The sequence below is a fragment of the Amblyomma americanum genome, chromosome 10, assembly GCF_052857255.1.
Source record: "Amblyomma americanum isolate KBUSLIRL-KWMA chromosome 10, ASM5285725v1, whole genome shotgun sequence".
Taxonomy (NCBI): Eukaryota; Metazoa; Arthropoda; class Arachnida; order Ixodida; family Ixodidae; genus Amblyomma; species Amblyomma americanum.
The window spans coordinates 124,880,229-124,901,846 of NC_135506.1; the positions used below are offsets into that span (position 1 = coordinate 124,880,229).

The window sequence follows — 21,618 nt, forward strand, 5'->3', positions numbered from 1 at the left end:
AAGGTTCGCAGGCGTGCAAAGTGTTGGTCGAAGGTTTCTGAAAACACCACCACGTCATCTAGGTAAACTAAACAGGTTTGCCATTTGAGGCCAGCCAGGACCGTATCCATCATGCGCTGAAGCGCCGCCGGCGCAGAGCAAAGGCCGAAGGGCAACAACTTAAATTCATATAGGCCGTCGGGTGTGATGAAGGCGGGTGTGATGAAGGCATCAACCTCAATCTGCCAATATCCGCTCTTTAGGTCGATCGACGAAAAATACTTGGCGCGGGGAAGTCTGTCGAGTGAGTCATCGATGCGAGGCAGCGGGTAGCCGTCCTTTTTCCTTATAGATTTCAGCTTACGGTAATCAACGCAAAAACGCAGTGTCCCATCCTACTTAAGAATCACGACAGGCGACGACCACGGGCTCTTAGAGGGTTGAATAATGCCGCCTGTAAGCATCTCCTTCACCTGCGTTTGGATGGCTTAGCGTTCCTTAGGGAAAATGTGGTACGGCTGCTGTCGTATGGGGCGAGCATCATCGGAAGTGATGATCCGATGCTTCGTGATCGTCGTTTGCAGCACTTTCGAGGAGGATGCGAAGCATGTTTTTAACTGGAGCAGTAGGGCGCGAAGGTCGCGCTTTTGAGCCGCTGAGAGCCCGGAGCTAATATCGATGCGATCCAGGGACGTGTCCTGACGGTCCATGGCCTCGAACGCAAAGCACTCAATAACATCGGCCAATTGCTCGGCCCACGCGACGGCAATAGCTCGGAAAAGGTGACGAGGTTCGTAATCAGAAGTTCCGACTGACCGTTACGGAGGTGGACAACGCTTCGGGCCGAGCAAATGCCTTGTGTCAGCAGCAAGGAAAGGTTGCCCTCCGCGACTGCAGGTCTATCACGTAGCCCATCATCGCATTCGACGCTTGCAAAAACACTGGAGCACGGCGGGATCAAGAACTTTCAGTGGAAATACGAAGGGCGGAGCTGCGTTGACGAAGGTCGGAGGTGTCGTCGGCTTTCGCTGTAGAAAACGTAACGGTTCTGTGCCACAGGTCGATAACAGCACCATTCTCACGGAGAAAATCTACGCCCAAAATCAAGTCACGAGAACAGTCGCGGAGCACCAGGCAGCTAACCATGAACGTCGAGTCGCTGATCTGGACCCTAGCCGTGCATTGTCCAAGCGGAGTAATGATATGGCCCCCCGCTGTCCGGATCTGCACGCCAGAACATGGAGTTGTAACTTTCTTTAGAAGCACTGCCAATTTGCCATTGATAATTGAAAACTCCGCTCCTGTGTCCACAAACGCACTATAATGCTGTGACCATCGAGAAGCACGGGTATGTCGAGGGAGAAGCGGTCCTTTAGTTCAGCTGCTGTCGTCGACGTCGTCAAAGCTCTATCACCAGATGTCTGCGTCATCTGCGTCGTCGGGGGGTCTTTAGAGCGTCGATATTCAGCGACCACGCCCCCGGAGGTCGCTGTCCTCAGTTTTCCCGGCGAGGTCTGGGCGAGCGGTCCACCGTCGCTCGCGAGCAGTTCTGCGCATTCGGTGAAAACGATGATCGGCGAGGTGACGGCGGTTGGGTCTGACGGCGCGCCATGGACCACAGAGGTTGCTGGGTCACGTACTCCTCAATCGCACGGGGCCGGTGGCGAAACCGGGGCCTTGGCGCATCGGAGGAAAAACCCTGCAGGCCAAGCTCTCGATATGGGCACCGGCGAAACAGGTGACCGGACTCCCCCTAGTGGAAGCACAAACACCGGCGTTCAGGGCCACGCGAGACGTCCGCTCTGCGCAGGGATTGTCGATCACTCGGGATGCGGTGTTGCACTGGCTGCACGGAGGGTAGCAGGACGTCGTGATGGTTGGGAAAAACTGCCGCTGGATTTGGGTCCGGGCATCGCAGAGCGTCAGCGTATGTCGGGCGGCAGTAGTCTGTTTGTACTGGCTGTGGTTCGGCGCATAGTAACGGAGGCCTGATAGCTTGCTGCACCTCTTCGCGGATAACGCTCATAAGGGAGCTGGCCGCTGGCTGCGACGTACCACAAATCTTCTCTAGCTCCTCACGGACAACAGCGCGGATCATGTCGCGGAGAAAGTTGGCATTGCTGTTCAAACCCGGGAGGGACTCCGTAACAGAAGCAGCAAGGACTGGCCGGTCGTACGCGGTGGAACGCTGCCGGTGGACTTGCTCCATCATGACTGCCTCCGCTAGAAACTCGGCAACAGTGCGGGGGGGGGGGGGGCTGCGCACGAGGCCGGCGAAAAGCTGTTCTTTAACACCGCGCATTAGGTGGCGCAGCTTTTTGGCTTCCGACATGGCTGGGTCAGCCCGTCGGAAGAGCCGCGTCATGTCTTCGACGTACATGGTAACAGTTTCGTTGGTCATTTGCATTCGGGACTGCAGGGCTCGTTCAGCTCGCTCCCGACGATCAGCACTGACATACGCGGCGAGCAGTTGACGTCGGAACTCATGGCCATGATGAAAGAGTGTCCTCACGGTTTCCGTACCACGTACGAGCACCGTCCTGCAAGCTGAAGAAAACGTTCCTCAGCTTGGCGGTGTCATCCCATTGGTTAGGTGCGGCGACACGTTCAAACTGGAGGAGCCAATCTTCCACGTCCTCCAGTTGAGTACCGTGAAAGGACTTTGGTAGCCGTGGGTTCTGGAGGGTGTAGTACGCGGCGCCTTGCATTACTGGTTGAGGGGTAGGCGCCGAGGTAGAGTCGAATGGCCTGAGCACAGGAGGCAGTCGGCCAGACGGCGTGGTTGTCTCCAATATCAGGGGGCAGTCCAAGATTTCGGCTGCTGACCCGGTGCACTGGCGTGTTGACAGGGAGGGGTCTGGGGTCCTCGGTGTTAGGAGGGGTGTGCGCATATTCCAGGGTGATTTACTCAGTACCTCCACCAAAAATGCCACAAATAGGTTGCAGAACCAAAAGGGGTAGGCACAGGCCGCAAGCCGTCAAGCAGTGTCCAAGCTGCAAGAGCACGCGCGTCTCATTTCTTTGTCCTCAAGGCGCCGCCCGAGGACACCTGGTGGCAATATAAACATTATAATGCGCCGTAAACGCTGCAACCATACGATTCGTCTGTTCCTGGCTCTCAAGCTTCGTTTCTTGTACAGCAACAATGTCAAGCTGATATTCTGGGTAGAAGCGGCTTAGCTGGTATTGTCGCCGCCTTGCTTTTTTTTCCCTTGTGCGTCCGACATCCTTACTGCAGTAACTTTATGCGCCCTCAGTGGCCGGTTGCTCAAACCCCGGTGGGAAGGTTGCTCTTGTCCCGTTGGCCTGGTTGGTCACCTGCCATGGTGGGCACGTTTTGATGACGTCATAATGTCAAATGACCCTCTACGGAGTAATCAGCGAATTGCGCGACATCGAACGGCGGATTTTGCTCCTGGTGTGAACTGCAGTGCTATCGTATCAATAATAAAAACTCACTAAATAGTTTAGCATGCCGACAATGCACGCAATACGATAAAAGGCACCCAAAAAACCTCTGGAGCAAGGCAGCACCTTCCACACTACAGATAAAAAAGAAGCGCTTACCGAAGGCAAAGTGAGCGCGAGATATGACTGCTGGGTAATACCCGGAGGGAATTTTTGAGTTGACAAGATCCAGACCGCACAAGTCACCCTCTTCAACGCACGACATTTTCGACGGTGTCACTCCTCCCTCGAACAATAGCAGAACGGAACAATTTTCCGGCACACCGCAGCCATCATGTTCCACTCGTCATTTTGCGAAAGTTTTGCCGCTCAACTTGAATTAAAGCCATCTTATAGGTTTTGATGGCTCACTGGGGCATTTTCAGAGCAATATTTTTCTAGCTACAAAATCAATATTTCTGTGTTTCTGGCTATACTGACGTTTATGTGCCATAAAAGGCGCAGTTAGGGAAAAAGAAATACAATCTTTAAAATAGTAGGGTTTTAACGTAGTTAAACCGAGTATACGAGCGAAAGCGTCTGTTCAGTCTAGTTGGCAGATGGCTTTGCTTTGCTGGGTCGTCGGAACATCTGGCGACGATATTAGACTCAGGCTAAGCTCTGATCGGACTGCTCGTGCCCCAGGTGGAAGTTGACTAGGAGGCCGATGTGCAAAGCACAGCGCAAGAGTGTGCTGCAGCATAACACGAGGCGTGTTCTGCTGTGGCGATAGCGTAGTGCAGCGGCTTTCCAGCTGATCTGTTCGCGCCGCAGCAGGTTCTGCTTCCAGCCGAGGATGTTGATGTGATTTTTTTTTTTCATTTCCTAACATGGTGTTGCTGTTTCTAGGCGACGGCACAAGATCCAAAGTTCGGTAGCTTCAAAGATGACAAGATTCTTGGTCGGTGTTGGTGAGCGTACGAGTGCTTAAGCACTAATATCTTCCCGCCTGAAGTTTCAAAGTCGTGACCTTACGAAAAACGACCAGTCGTCACCGTTCTCATGTGAATGGCCGCGTAGCCTAGCCTCCGGGATCCACGCCCAAAAAGGGGTGTCGATGCATGCATTTTACTTGCGCAACGAACGCACAGCAGTGCCGACGAAGGAATACCGTTTATTAAGGCGAAAGCCTTTAATGGCTCATGCTCGCGGCCACGATCGTGTCCGTCCGTCCGTGACGCTTCGTTTAGTGAGAAATAATAAAGAAAGGAGAAAAGGAAAAGCTGCATCAGAAAGAAGAGAAAAATGAACCAAGAAGACAATTTTCATGACTTTAGAGTAATTAGTTAATTGATTATGGCCAAAAATGTCAAAAAAATGTCGAAAAAACAGTGGAACGTCACATCCACCGAAAGTCGTCAAAGCACCGTGAAAAAAAAAACAGAATGAACGAATAAAATGCCGGGTTTATTCATTGGCAATTAATAAGTTATATTAATTAGCAAATAGTAATTAATTAGTAACGCATTAATGGCAATTCGCAGAGCAGCAACAGTAGCAGCCTAAGTCGTGCGGAAAGGCTTTCGCCTCGCGCAGTTTGGATCGTCAAAGTGTCCCCCGGCCTGGTATTGCACTGCCTCCTGGATCGGCCCGGGGCATATTAGCGCGCGCTTTCTATCTTTGTTCTTCTATCCTTTAACTCTCCTACTTTCAGCACGTGGCAGCGAGCGTGGCTCGGCTTGAGCCAGTAGGCAGGCCCGTGCACTTTCCTTTTCTTACTTGCTATCAGTAACAGCATCAGCAGCAGCAGATGCGGCGCTTATCTAGCTTTCGGAGGCGCTAGTGCGGCTGTTGATGTTAACGCGATGACACTACAAACTTAATGATAGCGCACGGAGCTATGAAAAGCTGAGTGATAGGTGTAACGTTAAGAAAAAGAACGAGGGGCAGATTGCGTCAGGGATCGGACGCGGGTTAATTACATCATAGTGAAATCGAGGAAGGAATGGGCTTGTGAGGGCATGTAATACGACGGCAAGATAATTGATGAAACTTAAGGGTGACGTACTGGATTCCAAGGGAAGAGAAGAGTAACAGGAGCGGCAAAAAGTTAGGTGGGTAGATGAGATTATTAGCTTTTGACGTTAGGGTGGCCGCTGCTGACACAGGAAAGGATTCATTGGCGAGATACGGGAGATTGTTCGTCCTGCTGTGTGCAGAGCCAGGCTGATGACGATGATCTTTACCCCACCCATACAGGCCATAATCTATTTGTCCTCAGTGCCTCTTTTTGCTTTTGGCCGTTGCTACTGCAAGTCACAGATCTTATGCAAACCATGTGAACGGACAACCTCCACATGGCACGCAGCTTCAGAGTGCTGGGCGATAACATCAACCACATCCAACGAAAATAACAAAAATAAGGGAGATAACCAGGATTTTTTTTTAAGCAAAATGGTTGGATGACATGAACGGTACGGAGTACGGTGTGCTTTAGGGTTTATAAGGTTTAACATCCAAAATCGACTAAAGCTATTAAGGAAGCTGTATGAAAGGCAGGGGATAATTTCTATCAACTGGAGTTCTTTAATATGCACTGACATCGCACAGTACACGGGCCTCCAGTATTTCGCCTGCATCGAAATGCGACCGCCGCGGCCTGGACCGCACTTGCGTCTCTCGGGTCAGCAGTCGAGCAGCATAACCAACGAGCCATCACGGTGGCTAAGGGCGCACAGAACGCGAGACACAAATATATGAACTATATAGTAAGCACATTCTGTAGGAAGGAGAACTGGACGATAACCGCTGAATAATTAAGTGGAAATGAATCCACACAAATAAAAGAAACCAGATTATGGTCAGTCAGCCAGGGCTCGTAGCAAAATAAAAAAACGATAATCACGATTCCACGCTAATTACATTGCGTAATTTCAAGCATTTTTGAAACCCACAAAGCCTTTCATGCATGCTGTGGGAGGTTACCTGTCTGCGTCCCGGAATGCGAGGCTGAATCTGGGGAATCGCCATACCTTTCAAAGCTACAACAAGGTAATCAAAAACAAATATGTAATTACCTTTTGTTCAGTCACAAATATGGATTGCCTCAATTCTGAGCAGAAGACCCCCAGCAGAACTGCGTTCATCAAAGCGACTCAGGTGCCAACGGCGGATTAAGAGGCAGGAGGTGTTGTCCCCGCCCCTCCTCCTTACATCATCAGTCTGACTGCGCCCACTGCAGGGCAAAGGGCACTCCATGTCTCTCCAATTAACCCTGTCCTTTTCCAGCTGCGGCTACCCTATCCCCGTATACCTATTGATCTCATCTACCCACCTAACCTTCTGCTGGCCCCTCCTATGCTTGCCTTTTCTTGGAATCGACTCCCCTTAAGGACCATCGATTATCTTGCCTTCGCATTACATGCCTTGGCCAAGCCCACTTCTTCTTGATTTCGACTTCGATCTCATTAGCTCGTGTTTCATCCCCGCCTTCCTCTGCCTTCTTACTGCCTCAACGTTACACGTGTATTTTTTTTTGCATATCTCGCTGCGCTGTCCTTAAGTTGAACCCTTTTTCATTAGCCTCCACGCTTGTGCCCCACAGGTGAGTGCCGGGAAGGTACTTTTTTTAGGGATATTGGTAAACTGTCATTCACGATTCCTCCTTAAAGAAGAAATATTTCCTAGGAACACAATGCTGAACCCTATTTGTTCAACCCTGAGCCCAGCCCTGAATTTTCGACATCAGGAACAGTAACTTCCTGCCCCGTCGTAGTCCAGGCTGCTGCACAGCGAACAAGCCACATATAAATAAACGCAAAGGAGATGTTTGCAGTAAACGACAAAATGAAGAGACGTCGTTGGACACACAGCAATGAATTATGTCTCAAGGCCAGGACATCTTGGAGCACCATAATATTACCAAAAAAAGGGAACCTATAAAGTGCCTTTACAACAGTGTAGTTGGCATCAAGGCTGCGAGCGTTACAAGACGGAAGGGTTCGTGTGTGGAGCCCGAGCTCTCTGCTTCTAGCGAGAGGTCGGGGCGTCCACGCCATCTGAGCTGAGAGAGGTCGCAGAGCCTCCGCCACTGGTGGCCGCGGTCTCGTCTGAGACCACTACAGGGGTGGTCACGGCCGGTTCCGAGACCATGACAGGGGTGGTCCCGTCATGACTGATGTCTACGGCTGTCTTGTCTATGCCGCCGACGGTGCTCCTCTTGGAGTCCTCGATCTGCTTGCGGCGCGCAATCATCATGCCGACCACCACGGCCACCAAGAGGAAGACGATGACGACGCTCCCGATCATGGGCAGGATGGCACTGCGTTGTCAAGAGATAGCGCTCTCAAAAAGAAGCGGTGGGTGTTATGGAGACCTCAGCTGAGCTGGTTGATTCGCTTCTCGAGTGTTAGGCACAGTAGCAGAGGAAAAAAAAACACGCTGAAGAAGAACGACACCGAGAGACACGCACAGACGAGCAGCGTCTGTGCGTGTCTCTCGGTGTCTAGTTCTTCTTTTGCGTGTGTGTTTTTTTTTTGCGCTGCGACTATGCCTAAGAGAAGTTACCAAGTTACCCAAGAGCTCGTTTTACTGATCGCTTCTCGAGGCCAGCATTAACAAAGCTGAAGCAGGCATGCGAGCTGTTGCGACAGGACGCACTGCGAAGTTGGATCAACAAAGTGTGCAATAGGACCGAAACAAACTATCGCTTCTTTTTTTTTTTTTTGTCCCGCCTTTCGCGCCATTTTTCTTGATTTAACACGGCGCCGCTCCAAAGTGAAGCATAAAAGCACTAAGTAAGGCCACCTATTGCACAGAGGCAAAAAGTAAATCTGCCCTAATTAAGACTCCCAGCGGAAAGTTGTCTGTTAAGAGTAGTATGTATTTACTTATTGTACCCTTCAGGGCAAGAGGCATTACAGAGGGGGAGTGGAAAAAACAAGAATAAAATTAGAAAAATACAGCAGGGAGACAAATTTAAATAACACATGAGTATACAATGCAACCTATGGCTTTGCGGAACACCTCGTAATTATTAAGGTCGGCAATATCTGCGGGAAGGTGATTCCCGTCGCGTGAGGTACGCGGCAAGAATGAATGAGAAAAATATCTGGTATTAGAAGAATCAAAGCCGACTTAATGAGGGTGATCCGTACGGTGGGATACCTAAAATGGCTGTAGGATACGGCGACCGCGCAGTATGGGCTGATGGTACAATTTGTGAAACAAAGCGATACGAGACACTTTGCGACGAAGTGACAGCAGTAGAAGAGAAAGACTATATTTCATTGCAGTTATGCTTGCAGTGTGGTTTTAATTAGTGAGAATGAAACACACAAAGTTATTTTGAACTATCTCAAGAGCATTAATATGAATGTCATAAGTGGAATCCCAAACTGAAGTTGCATACTGCAGTTTGAAATTAATTAGTGTTTTATATAGCAAAAGTTTCAAAGAAAAACGAACGTTGAAAAAATTGCGACGTAAGCAACCTAGCATGCGAGTAGCATACATAATTGGTTTTGGGGGAAAGGAAATGGCGCAGTATCTGTCTCATATATCGTTGGACACCTGAACCGCGCCGTAAGGGGAGGGATAAGGGAGGGAGTGAAAGAAGAAAGGAAGAAGGAGGTGCCGTAGTGGAGGGCTCCGTAAAAATTTCGACCACCTGGGGATCTTTAACGTGCACTGACATCGCACAGCACACGGGCGCCTTAGCGTTTTTCCTCCATAAAAACGCAGCCGCCGCGGTCGGGTGTTCGATGTGAAGAGACCATTAGGTTATCAGCGGTGTTAACACCAATGTATTTATATGATGTTAAAGACCCTAAAGAAATGTTATCAATTTAATACGAAAACTGGGCGGTAGATTCTCTTGAAACATGCATGACTTTGCATTTGTTAATATTTAGTTATATTGACCATTTCTTGCACCAATTAGCTACAGTGGTAAGGTCATACTGAAGTAGACAGCTGTAATTAGTATCGGCTATTTCTCTAATAATAACAAAATCATCCAAAAAACGAGGATATGAGAGTTAACAAGAGACGGAAGATCATTGATGTAGATAAAGAACGAAAGAAACCCAAGGCCTGAGCCTTCAGGAACGCCTGAATGCACTTCACTAAAACAGGAATTAAAATCATTAGCGGTAACAAACTGTTACTGATTAAGGAGAAAACACTTAACCCATTTCACTAGCTTAGGATCACTATTAAGGTTATTTATTTTCAATAAGAGGAGTCTGTGACATACTTTATCGAAAGCTTTACTGAAATCTAGGAATATACAGTCAGCCAGTGATGATTGGTCAAGGATACGGCGTAATGCACGTGTAAAACTTATTAGTTGAATTTCGCATGAGCAAAATTCTCAAAAACAGTGTTGTGCCAATGAGAAGAAAGCGTTTTATTCAAGAAAATTAACAATATTTGAAAATAATTTATCTTCAAATATTATGCAACATGTAGGAGTTAGAGAGATGGGACGATAGTTGAGGGGAGATGTTCTGCTACCCGACTTGTAGACTTCAATCATCTTCACAATTTTCCACCCCTTCGGTAGAATAGAACGGTTATAAGATTGTTGGAAAAGTTTGTTAGCATAATGGAAACATAGGCTGAAGTGCTTTTCAAAAACAGCATTAATAAAATCACAACCCGGAGCGGAATGAAGATTCAGGTTATCAATAAGTTTATTGACACCAAAAGTATCAAATAAAATTTGCGACATAGTTGCGTAATGGTGATCATGAGTTGCAGGCATGTTTGCAGCAGATATGACAAAAAAGTTTTCAGCAAATGAATGGTTAAGAATTGAGGCAACAAAGCCTGAAGGAATAGGGTCACCAGAGGAGTCGGTTAGGACGATATTTTCATCAGTCGTGGGATTAATCACGCGCCAAAGTTTTCTAATATTTGTTGTGAGCATAGACGGAAGAACCTGTGAGCTAAATCGTTTCATTGCGTCGTTAGTTGCCTCCACGTATGCCTCCGATGCAGCCGAGTACGAAGCCCAACGTTCTCTAGTGGGGCAAAGCTCAGCGATACGATAAAGTCGCTTCTTTTTATTCGATACGAGCTTGATATGATTGCTATACCAGGGAGCATTAGTGTGGTTGATTATGGTGCCTTGAGGAATGAACCGTTCAGTGAGCTGGTTTACCTTGGACGCAAACGTGTTCCAGTTAGATTGAACCGTACGATTGTCGAAGCCATCAAGAAAAATGTCAATAAAGAAGACAGTTCAGTGTTTATTGCCTGAAAATTCGCTCGCTTTCAATCGCGGATCAGTGTTACCTTTTTGTTAGATTCTGGACAATTTAACTTAATGGAAAAATTAAGGACAGCGTGATCGCTAAGGCAAGGCAGATAAGTAATAGGTGGAACTAATGCGAATCGACCAGTTAGGATTGGCACCATTAGCTGTTAGTCTTGTCGCTTGCGTGCACATTTGTTGTAATGAGAAAACTGAGCATAAATCCAAAAAATCACTAGCTAGAGACGGGAATGGCGACAAATTCGGAATGTCGGACCTTCAAGAGATGTTGGGAAATTAAAATCTCCTAGTATAAATATCGGAGATGCGGGAAAACGTGCAGTGACAGAATTAATGACGTCCTGAAGTTCATTGCAGCAGGTGGGGAGGAAGGTGGTGAGCGATAGCAGACTCCTATTTTGGCTTTTTGGTGATCAAGCATTATTGCTGCCCATACCATTTCTAAGTCAGTCTGGACAAGCACACATGATGAAGTGATAGCGTTTCAAATCGCCAGCCGCACGCCTCCGCCTCTGTGTTCCACGATCACAACGAAAGAACGCAAAACGATGAGCGTTAAGGAAGATATCAGAACCACGGACATGCGCGGTTAGCCAGGTTTCTGTTAGATCGATAATTTTTGCAGAACACGTGTTGGTAGCTGATGAAAACGAGTTATATTTGTTAAAAACACTTCTGATGTTTGTGAAAAGAACGGATACAAAGGCTTTAGATGCCCGACCACTACCCCTCACGTGTGCCTAGGATGTGCTGGGTTCGCAATAGGCAGTGGGGAAACCAGAGCCTGCCCTGCGTGTCGGAATGTTCCCAATAGCGTCCGTGGCCGAGTCATACATGTAGCAGCTGTCAACTAATATGCAACTTGTTGCAGCGCAATTTGTGTTTTGTGCACGAAGTTGGCTTTGACCAAATTCAAGAAGCTTTTTACGAGCGACCCTTGTTGCAGCCGAAAAGTATTCAATAAGGGTCACTTTAGTGTCCTTCAGACTGTTACGTGTAGCGAGAATGGAGTCTTTTGTTTTCCCATTTTACAATTCACCTATGACGGGGTGACATTTATTTGGCCCGAAAACTCCAAAGCGATACACCAGGAAGAAGGGGATCAGTTAGACATTTGTTTGCAGAAGTTAGTTTGACTTCTGTCTCTTGTCATGCCTCACCAGAATCTGGAATGCCGTAGAATATGAAGTTGTTACGTCGAGACCTGTCGTCATGAGCGTCTATTCGTGTTTGCCAAGTGCCGACTATCTCAGAAAGTTCTTCAGAGTGGGTTTGTACGCTGAAAACGTCATGACTGACTTCTTCTAGCTTTTTTGAATTTTCTTCTACTACACCTAGACGATTCTATATAGCCGTGATTATGGTTTCGATGTTCTTTTTTACAGTTTTATTAGCTTTACCATCGGCTGCAAGTTCTGTCGGAGCTTTAGAGCTTTGCACAGACCTGTATGAGCATCTTTAAGCAACAGAAAAATAACTTTTATATGATCCGCGGAATCGGAGGGCAAAGTCTCGATGTCAAGAAGCGAATGAGAGCGCAGGGTTGGGGGCCCGGGGTTGCTCTGTGTTGCAAGGCCCTCTGTTACGAGCCACATTTGATAGAATTGCGTGTGCAAATCGCGCCTAAACAATGTCATTGGAAAACACTTGCTTACTTGATTGTTGTTTGGGCATCACCTATTTAATACTGGAAACATTATCGAACTGATTTCATCAAAACAAGTTATTTGCATGCATGCAGTGACTATTACATTTAAAAAGACATCATACCTACTTCTTTTATCCGCAGTTCATGACCTTAGTTTTGTAAAAAAAAAATGAGTGTCTCCGGTCATCTCTAGTTCTTGCTTGAATCTAATCGCCTATTTTTGACCTTTACAAAGAGGTAGGGTGGTAACGCATGACCACGTCTCTGCAAACGTCCGCTTCGGAGTCCTCTTCATAGTGCCGTAATATATATTAATTTGTTGAGTGTCTGAAAGATTCCCGCCGTGAAAAGGCGCAAAGACCAGCGGGGAATGACACGAGAACACCTGGAAACGTGCACCTAAAAGAGACCGACGCCAGAGGGAGACCAGCACGCCGACGTCCGGAGCGCGGCAGTTGGGCGTGAGTTAATCGCTATGGTTGCGGATGGGTCGAACACGCATATTCGTCGGCAGGGCGCCGGTCTCGGCACAAGGCGCCCCGAGGAAGAATGATCCAGTTATGTTTTCTGACCACAGATCTCACGTCCCAGAGGCTCTTCGCCCCGCCTGCACGTGTGCCTGCGTGTTAACGTTTAACGCTATGCGTTGGATGGCCTCTAAAAAAATTCGGGGGCACTTTCACAATCTGGACTGCGTGAGGCGAAAGCCTTTCTGCGCGACTTCGGCTGCTACTGTTGCTGCCTCTGTGAATTACCATTAATTCATTACCAATTCATTACTAATTACTATCACCTAATAAATACTCAATCCGGCGTTTTTTTCCGCCAATTCTTGTGTTTTTTTATCACAGTGCTGTGACGAATTTCGATGGATGTGACGTCACACTTTTTTCGGCGCAGTTTTTTAACATTTTTGACTATAATAATTAACTAATTACTCTACAGTCATCAATATAGGCTCCTAGGTTCATTTTTTCCTCCTCTATCTGATACAGCCATTTTTTTCCCTATCTTCATTAGTCCCCGAGTTATTTCACTATGATGTTACGACTTTCGGTGGATGTGAGTCCCACCGTTCCCGTTGCTATATCGACGTCCAAGCTATTTCGATGAAATTTTGATATTTTTGGCTAGAATTAATCAACTAATTACTCTACACTCATCAAAATTTGTTTAAATGGTCATATTTTTTCTCCTCTATCTGACGCAGCTAATCCTTTTCTCCTTTATTAGTTCCCACTAAACGAAGAGTCACGGGCGGATGCACGGACACGATCGTGGCCGCCAGCATGAGCCATTAAAGGCTTTTGCCTTGATATATGAATTGGCATATTCCGTGCCCACACACTCTATTGCCGCCTCACTCGACATAAACGACGCCAGGTTAAATGTTCCAGCTCAACGCCCAACGCGACCGGGCTGAAACTGAAGTCTTCTACGCCCACGCGCAGCAGATCGCTTGTATTTTCCTCGCACCTGTAAAAAATTGGAGGGGACACTTATGGTGAATTCCACTGGTGGATCCGAAGTGAGGCGCTCGAATCGCAAAAGAGCGCCCCAAACCGCCTCGGAGCACAGCGACCGTTGTCGACCAGCGCTCCGTATGGAACGGAGTTGCTCCAAACGACCAGCGGAATTCGCGCGGTCGGTCCAGGTCGACCAGTGGAACTCGAATTCATCGTCGTGGAGCAAGAAAAGCTGCTCCAGCACGACCACTGTGGAAATCGCCATTAATTTCCGCCTTAAGGGTATGACGCGACAGCTCTGATGCCTTAATCCCCATCTATGGAGAATTGCTCATTCTCTACTTAACATTCGTAGATCCCTGGGAACCATCATACCACTCCTCCAGTAGTGGAGCGGTTAAGCGATGCGGCACTGTCCGACGGGCAGTGTTGCCATCAGTGAGTCTTGTGCGGCCTACGATAATCATGAATTTAATTGGCACCGGCCGCGGTGTGCAGTTTCTCCACAATCCAGTGGGCAGGCTGTGGGCAGGCTTGTGGGCAGTGGGCAGGGAGTTTTTCGTGGATTTTTCGCTCACGGTCACCGACGCCGACGCAAGATTTTCTGGGACACGAGCTTCTTGACGCTTTCGCGTTAATATTCGCGACACCCTTTGGAACGACGGCCACCACCACGCGCCTTTAGGACGGAGGTAAATGGAACTGGTGCACTTGAATGCAAATAGAGAGAAGGGCGCCTCACGGTTTCGGGCTCCTGCGCTCGATCGCGGGAATGCTGTTGTTTGTTTCATGGTCCGTATGTGCCGCATGAACTTGCGGGTAGGCGGTGACCTGCGGTGCAGAAATGGTTACTTGAGCGTCAGCCACGTCTACAGTGTGGAAGTGTAGTTCATGTCCAGCAGGCATTGAATCTAGAAAGCGGAAACGTGACTTCAGGATGTTCTCTCCTGCTTTGTTTTACTAACCCGCCGGAGCCAGCAATCGCATCGAGAACGGTCACCATACGACACTGTTCAAGAGCTGTATGCTAAGCAGAACTAAACAGCGTGCTTTCCTTTTGACTTATTATCACATGCAGTAGCGCTAACTGCTCGCCTGTGGACACCCCAGCCAAATTACTAGATCTTACTAGCAGATCAGCACTCTTGTGGTCTGGAGCGAAGACTAAAATTAAGTCTCCTTCACGAGAGGAACGTCGTGCTGGTCCTCTACTGCGTGATGACAAGGCAATGCAGCAGCCGCCATTTAAGGATGTCAGCGTGGTCTTCCTTTTCTCTTGACAATCAGCGCGTGACCGGGAGTAGCTTCTGTGCGATCTTCATTGTCACATAGCGGAAGCACCTTGACGTGAACACCTTTTAGTGGAATAACGACGCTCCCCTCAGCATCGCTAGTTTGTTCACCAGTATGTTAGGAACCATTGCGCGATTAGCTTGTCTATTCCAGCGCTTGTGTACAGTAACACTTGCGGATGCAGGAAATCAGGGTTAGTCCATACCTCTGTGGGTCTCTGTGTGACGACATCTGCGGGAGCAGAAGCCGGTGCATTTGCCGACGCGGCAGCAGGGGCAGACGGCTCTGCAGATGCCACCGCAGGTGCCCCTGTCTCTACCAAAGCCTCAGCGGGATATTTCGACGAGGGCTCTGGGTTGCTCTCCAGCCGTGGTGTGGTAGCCGCAGTATCGGTCTTGGACTTAGACTCTCGCTTCGACTTCTTAGTCTTTGGAGGAGATGACTCGGCGCCTCCATCAGTTGCCCTGCATACGACCGGAGCAGAAAAGCTTGTGCTGTGTACTGTAGTTCCCAATTATGAAAAAACTGCTAAAGTGGGTCCAGCATGCTTAGGCATTCTCGCGTTAGCTCCCCGTCGCTCCGAGTAATCTCGATCGCTGACGCGGGCCACATCAGCCTCACAGTGAACCAAGAGTGAGAGAAAACTGACCGACTCCTGTTACTAGTGCACATGACCACGAATACGGCGCAGACAAGCTCGTGGTATGAAGCAACTGAAGTGCATGATCGCAAGACTTCTGAAATAGTCCGTTAATGCGGAATGGTATGTGGCAGGCGCTGTGACAAAAGAACTTCGCTCCAAAAGCATGGACCATTTGTAACAAAATATCAAAAATAAGCGACTGCTACATCCTAGCCAAGGCGGCAAGGGGTTATTTAAGGTCGGGCTTCCTCCTGCTCCAGATTTTCTTCTTAGAGAAGCGGTGGTCGTAGTTTCGCTCAGCGATAAACAATAGACAGTTTTAGCTGTGCCTACGCAACGGCTTAGCGTACGCAAGGAGTTTGCGGGGACGGTAGTGCGCATGCGCAGAACGCAAGCGCAAGCCCTGCGTCTTGCGTGCGTACGCTAGCCAGCGGACTTTGCTTTGCGGCGCTTGCGTGGCTTGCGTACGCTAACTTTGACAAGATGGCGGCGCCCTGCTCGCCCGCTTCGGAATAAATACACGTCGCCGCTGGATTCTTCGACGCAATAGCTCGCTCAAATGGTAGCGGTTCGCTTTTATTTCGCCTAATCTTGCCCACACGTAGCGGTATAAGCGATAACTAGCCCCTGTTTTTCAGATAGTTTGGCGATTTTCAAGCTCCTAGGCCTAACTATATGCAGTGTGTTTTTTTTCGTAGCAACGACACCTGGCGAAGCAGTTTTCTAGCTTTTAGCCAGTTCTTACATTTTCTTTGGTTTGCATAGTTTTTCTTCTTTAAACAAAAAAGGCTCCCAATGCACTCAAACTAGTTATCAGTAATCACGGATGAAATTTTTTTCAACCGAGCGTTGATGTGGTTTGACGCCTTGTCACTAGATGGCGCCACGTGCGCCTGAGGGACGCTACGGCACGGCCAGCTAAAACTATACTTCGGAGCGGACAGCGTAACGTACGCAGCGCCGTAGCGCTTTGCGTACGCAAGCACTTGCGTACGCACAGCTAAAACTGTCTAATGTTGGCGTGGAAAAAACTGCACAGTCCTGCAAGCGCAAATGCCTCCCCCCAGGAAAACGCGCTTCAGCCAAAGGCTCTTAATCTTTTATGGCGCCGCTATCTTACATCTACTACTTACATCTACCACCTTACATCTACCACGGTCGCTCACAAGTGCACCCTAGCGAGTGCAAGGTGTTTACCTTAGGCGTCATGACAGCAGATGGATGTCATTGGCTGTACGATATCCTCTGAGAGGCATTCGTCGCTTCGTTCGCGATTTGAATCTTGCTGTCGAACTCTCACTACCTGCTCGCTTCCTGGCGTGCGTATCTTTTCGTATCCCCGTTTTGGGCACATATCGTCTTCGCCTCTAGTTGTTTACTCAATAGCTTGTACAATCACCGTTCCAGGTGAACGAGGGACACTGACCTGTTTCAAAGAACTCTAAATTCAAGGACTGGAGATGTGCCTCGTGCATGTGCCGCATGAACAGAGGCGACTCACTTGACAGTGTCTGTAATGGTGGCTTTGGGAGACTTGCCGCGTTTCTTAGCATGTTTCTTGTGTTTCCCGGCCCCGTGCGACGCGGTAGGCTCCACGCCCGTCCCCGGCGCCGCCGCGCTTGCCTCTGCCACGCTCAGCTCTTCGGCTACCTTGCTGGGTTCCTCCATGGACGGGCCCTGCTTACGCTGGCACGAATTCTTCTCTGCGCGCTCGAGAGTGCTGCTGCTTTTTCTTCCTCTGTCGCACGGGGCTGACCGCATGAGCCCTGGATGGAGTGATTATCAAGAAAGTCCAGCGTGCCTTCTGAGCGCGTATATTTCTCTTGTTTGCTGGCAGAAAACGACTTTACCGACTCTATGAAAAAACACAGAAAATATTTAGAGTAGTTTGTATTATATAGCTAAAAATATTGCCGCGTATCTGTGTAGTTTGTTCGGTCACGCACATAACAGCAGACAAGCGGCTTTACAATTTTGCTTGTCACGCGCAATGCGACCAGACTTATCTCAATTGATATAGAAGAAGTTAGCGCAAAGCTTAGACGAAGACAGAGAAGAAACACACAAGACGACAGACGAGCGCTACTACCAACTGTTTATTGGGTCTTAACACCCGGAATATATATCCGAAAAAACAAGCATGCGCAGACAGTTGGAGGCACACACGTCATACACCAGCGCCGTGACGAGGCGAAAGGGAATCCAGAAAATCACATTCAGAAGTATAAATCTGTAAGGAAGGATCACTCGCGCAGCGATCAGACAGCCTTTTAATGTGGAAGGCCTCCAGCACAAGCCTCGCTGTGACATTGGCGCTCCTGCCCAGAATCTTTGTTTTCTCAAATCGTGCCCTACACGTGCTGTCACAGGAAGAAATATGCCGCACAATATTAGCGGTTCTGTCGTTGTTTTTTAAATTTCTATCATGCTCCCGTAGCCGGTCATTAATGCAACGGTCAGTTTGACCTACGTAAGAAGACCCACAAGAAAATGGTATGCTGTACACCACCCCTGTAGCGCATTTGACATAAGAAATGCCATGTTTCTTTTTGCAGCCACTCTCACAAGGGCCAGAAATGCGTCGGCAAAGCTTTGAAAGCTTGTTGGGGGCTGAGAAGACTAAGGGCACATGATGCCTGCCGGCTACCTTCTTGAGGTTGTGTGACACTCGGTGCACATATGGAACAACCACCGGCTTTGATGTCGAGAAATCCGGTCTTCTTTTTTGAGCGCCTTTTTGTTTTTGCAGGAGGGTTTCAGCAATAGCAGAAATAACCGGACCAGGGAAGCCTACCGCCAAGAGGCGGGAAACCTGATTATTGACACTCTCCTGAATGCTATGAGGGCACGATTTAAGAAGGGCAGACTCCAGGCAGAGTGACGCAATAGCTCTTTTCACAACTTTTGAGTGTGAAGAGTCGTATCTCAACAACTCTTTGTTGGCAGGGGGGGAGTACATCCAGCACACGTGGCCATTACAGAACCTAAGCTTTAAGTCAAGGAACCGTAACTGTTGATTATCAGGCAATTCATGCGTAAAAACCAACCCTCGTCCTAATTGATTAAAAACAGCTAAAATCTGAGAAACAACCGGGTCAAGGGATGTAAAGGTCCCAGCCCTTAAAAGGATTAAAAAATCATCTACATATCTAAAAACTTTTAAAACCGGACCATCACGTAAGGCAATTTCCAAAGAGCGGTCGATAAAAGCTAAAAAAATATCACATAAAATTGGCGCTACACAAGAACCAATGCAAATACCTTTGCGCTGCAGATAAAACTGATTGTCATGTAAGATAAAGGTAACATTCAAGTAATACTCTAAAAGCTTTAGAAAATTATCAGTTGAAATGCCGGCATTGTTCTGGAACACCACCGCCCCCGAGCTTTCGATACACTCTCTAACAGAGGCCAACAACTCAGCATGTGGTATCGAATAAAACAAATCTTCAATGTCGATAGAAAAGGCAGAGCATACCTGATCGCTGTTTTTAAAAAAATCGGCAACATCAGCTGACTTCTTTACCCAGAAGGGGTCGTTAATAGACAGAGGTTTAAGCTTGGAAAGAAGAAATCGGCTGACGTGGTGTTGCCATGAACCCTTCTCACTTACAATAGTCCTAAACGGCATATCTGGTTTATGTGTTTTGGCCGAAAAAAAGACCGACAAGGAATTCTTTGAACTGTTATCAATAGCACTCGCTAAAGGCGTCAGCTGCAAGCTCTTGCAAAAGTCAACAAATTTTGTTTTTACTCTGACTTTGCTTCGTTTGACAGGCAAAAAGTTTTTGCCCAGCGCCTCAAGGGCTTTTTCCTTAAAGAGGCCATTTGGTAAAACAACAAATTTGCCGTCTTTATCGGACTGCAGTAAGCACAAATCGTAGCTTTTGAAATGGTGCACAACAGAATTCACATCCACAGAACCACAGCAGGCATCATGTGCCCTTAGTCTTCTCAGCCCCCAACAAGCTTTCAAAGCTTTGCCGACGCATTTCTGGCCCTTGTGAGAGTGGCTGCAAAAAGAAACATGGCATTTCTTATGTCAAATGCGCTACAGGGGTGGTGTACAGCATACCATTTTCTTGTGGGTCTTCTTACGTAGGTCAAACTGGCCGTTGCATTAATGACCGGCTACGGGAGCATGATAGAAATTTAAAAAACAACGACAGAACCGCTAATATTGTGCGGCATATTTCTTCCTGTGACAGCACGTGTAGGGCACGATTTGAGAAAACAAAGATTCTGGGCAGGAGCGCCAATGTCACAGCGAGGCTTGTGCTGGAGGCCTTCCACATTAAAAGGCTGTCTGATCGCTGCGCGAGTGATCCTTCCTTACAGATTTATACTTCTGAATGTGATTTTCTGGATTCCCTTTCGCCTCGTCACGGCGCTGGTGTATGACATGTGTGCCTCCAACTGTCTGCGCATGCTTGTTTTTTCGGATATATATTCCGGGTGTTAAGACCCAATAAACAGTTGGTAGTAGCGCTCGTCTGTCGTCTTGTGTGTTTCTTCTCTGTCTTCGTCTAAGCTTTGCGCTAACTTCTTCTATATCATGCAAAGCCAACTTGCCCGACAACACGCTCTTCTGAATTATCTCAATTGATCGTGGCCAACTGCTTCACCTTTTCCAGATTGTGGTAGTTGATTTTGGTTCCCTATTGGATTGGAAAACATTTAATTCGTCAGAAAAGGCAGAAAGCAGACGATCCGTACTAGGTGGCTATCAGTCCACGGCTGACAGCGACCTGGGTAGCCCATTCAATGACCCGGGTTTGAACTCCCAAGTCTGAGCTGACCAACACGGCCTCCCACTGCTCGAGAGTAGGAACCTGTATTAGAGATTTTGGGGGCGGCTCCTCTTTACAATTCCACAAGAGGTGATCATAAGTGGCTAAATCACCACATAATGTACACGCAGGGTCGTATTCACCGGGGTAGAATTTTGACAACAGGTAAGGCGTCATGAAGGATCGCGTCTGGAGTCGCCTCCAAGTGGTCTCCTGCTCCTTATTAAAGGCTTTGTCTGGAGGAGGGAATATTCTTCTTTCAAGTTTAAAATGATTAGTAATATCGTGAAAAGATGATAGGCCGTCCTTCGAAAAACTCTCAGCAACGACAGCGTCCCCTGCTCGGCTGACGAATCCTCGAGCTGTTATGTGTGCCGCTTCGTTACCAGGGTTCCCCGAGTGAGCCGGGACCCATATCAATTCAATAATTCTGTCTAAGTCTTTGGTTTGACCCAATATGCTCATTGCTGCCTGAGAAATTCTGCCCCTCGCATAATTGCGTATGGCAAATTTAGAGTCGCTGAGTATGGTAGTAGCTTCTGTGTTAATGATAGCAAGGGCAATTGTCGCCTCTTCTGCCGTTTCCGAGGATTTCGTTATGGTAGTGCCGGAGACTATCAGTCTACCTTGCGTATCCACCGCCGTTAGTGCAAACGCTTGTTTCTGGGGATATTCTGCGGCATCTACATATACTGCATGTTCATCTTGGTTGTATATTGGTTCCCTATTTAGTAGGTTCTTTGCCAGCTTCAAATTTGGCGCGGCCAAGAACCATAGACATTCTGTTCGACGACCACCGAGCACCCATGTTGCTTTCACCGCCGCCGAGTCATTCCGTCAATTATGGGCGCAGGTCAATCCAATAAACAGTTTTCTTTTAGAAGACCTTTTCGCTGTCTTCCAGCTGCCTCTGCTGCTGTGGTGTCGGCCTGGACGGCCGCAATAGGTGAGTCGAGACTCAGCAAAACATGACGAATGATGTTTAATTAATGGCGGGATGGGTTCTTATATGGAACGATCACATGACAATCCAAAGTACAGATGCACATAGACAAGGTCAAATCCAATACAAGTAGAACCAAACTGAAACTGAAACCTAGGACACAACATACTCCCTCCGTTCGAGGAAAAGC

At 48.0% G+C, this 21,618-nt stretch overlaps 1 protein-coding gene across 1 annotated transcript; it reads right to left on the minus strand.

Moving 5' to 3' along the window:
• Nucleotides 1–7,321: 7,321 nt before the first annotated feature.
• On the minus strand, nt 7,322–17,385 carry LOC144107751 (uncharacterized). Its single transcript, XM_077640910.1, has 4 exons — nt 17,197–17,385; nt 15,258–15,516; nt 14,502–14,590; nt 7,322–7,687 (listed from the first exon to the last, which is right to left on the minus strand). The coding sequence occupies exons 1-4, from the start codon at nt 17,361–17,363 to the stop codon at nt 7,396–7,398; spliced, it is 807 nt and encodes a 268-aa protein (XP_077497036.1). The 5' UTR covers nt 17,364–17,385; the 3' UTR covers nt 7,322–7,395.
• Between the last annotated feature and the right edge of the window lie 4,233 nt (nt 17,386–21,618).

Coding starts and splice junctions, on each gene's coding strand:
- LOC144107751 (XM_077640910.1), bottom strand. CDS start 17,363: ATGGAGGAACCCAGCAAGGTAGCCGAAGAGCTGAGCGTGGCAGAGGCA. Junction 15,517..17,196: donor ACCATTACAGACACTGTCAA/GTGAGTCGCCTC, acceptor GGTCGTATGCAG/GGCAACTGATGGAGGCGCCG. Junction 7,688..14,501: donor GAGCGCAGGAGCCCGAAACC/GTGAGGCGCCCT, acceptor TTGACAACGCAG/TGCCATCCTGCCCATGATCG.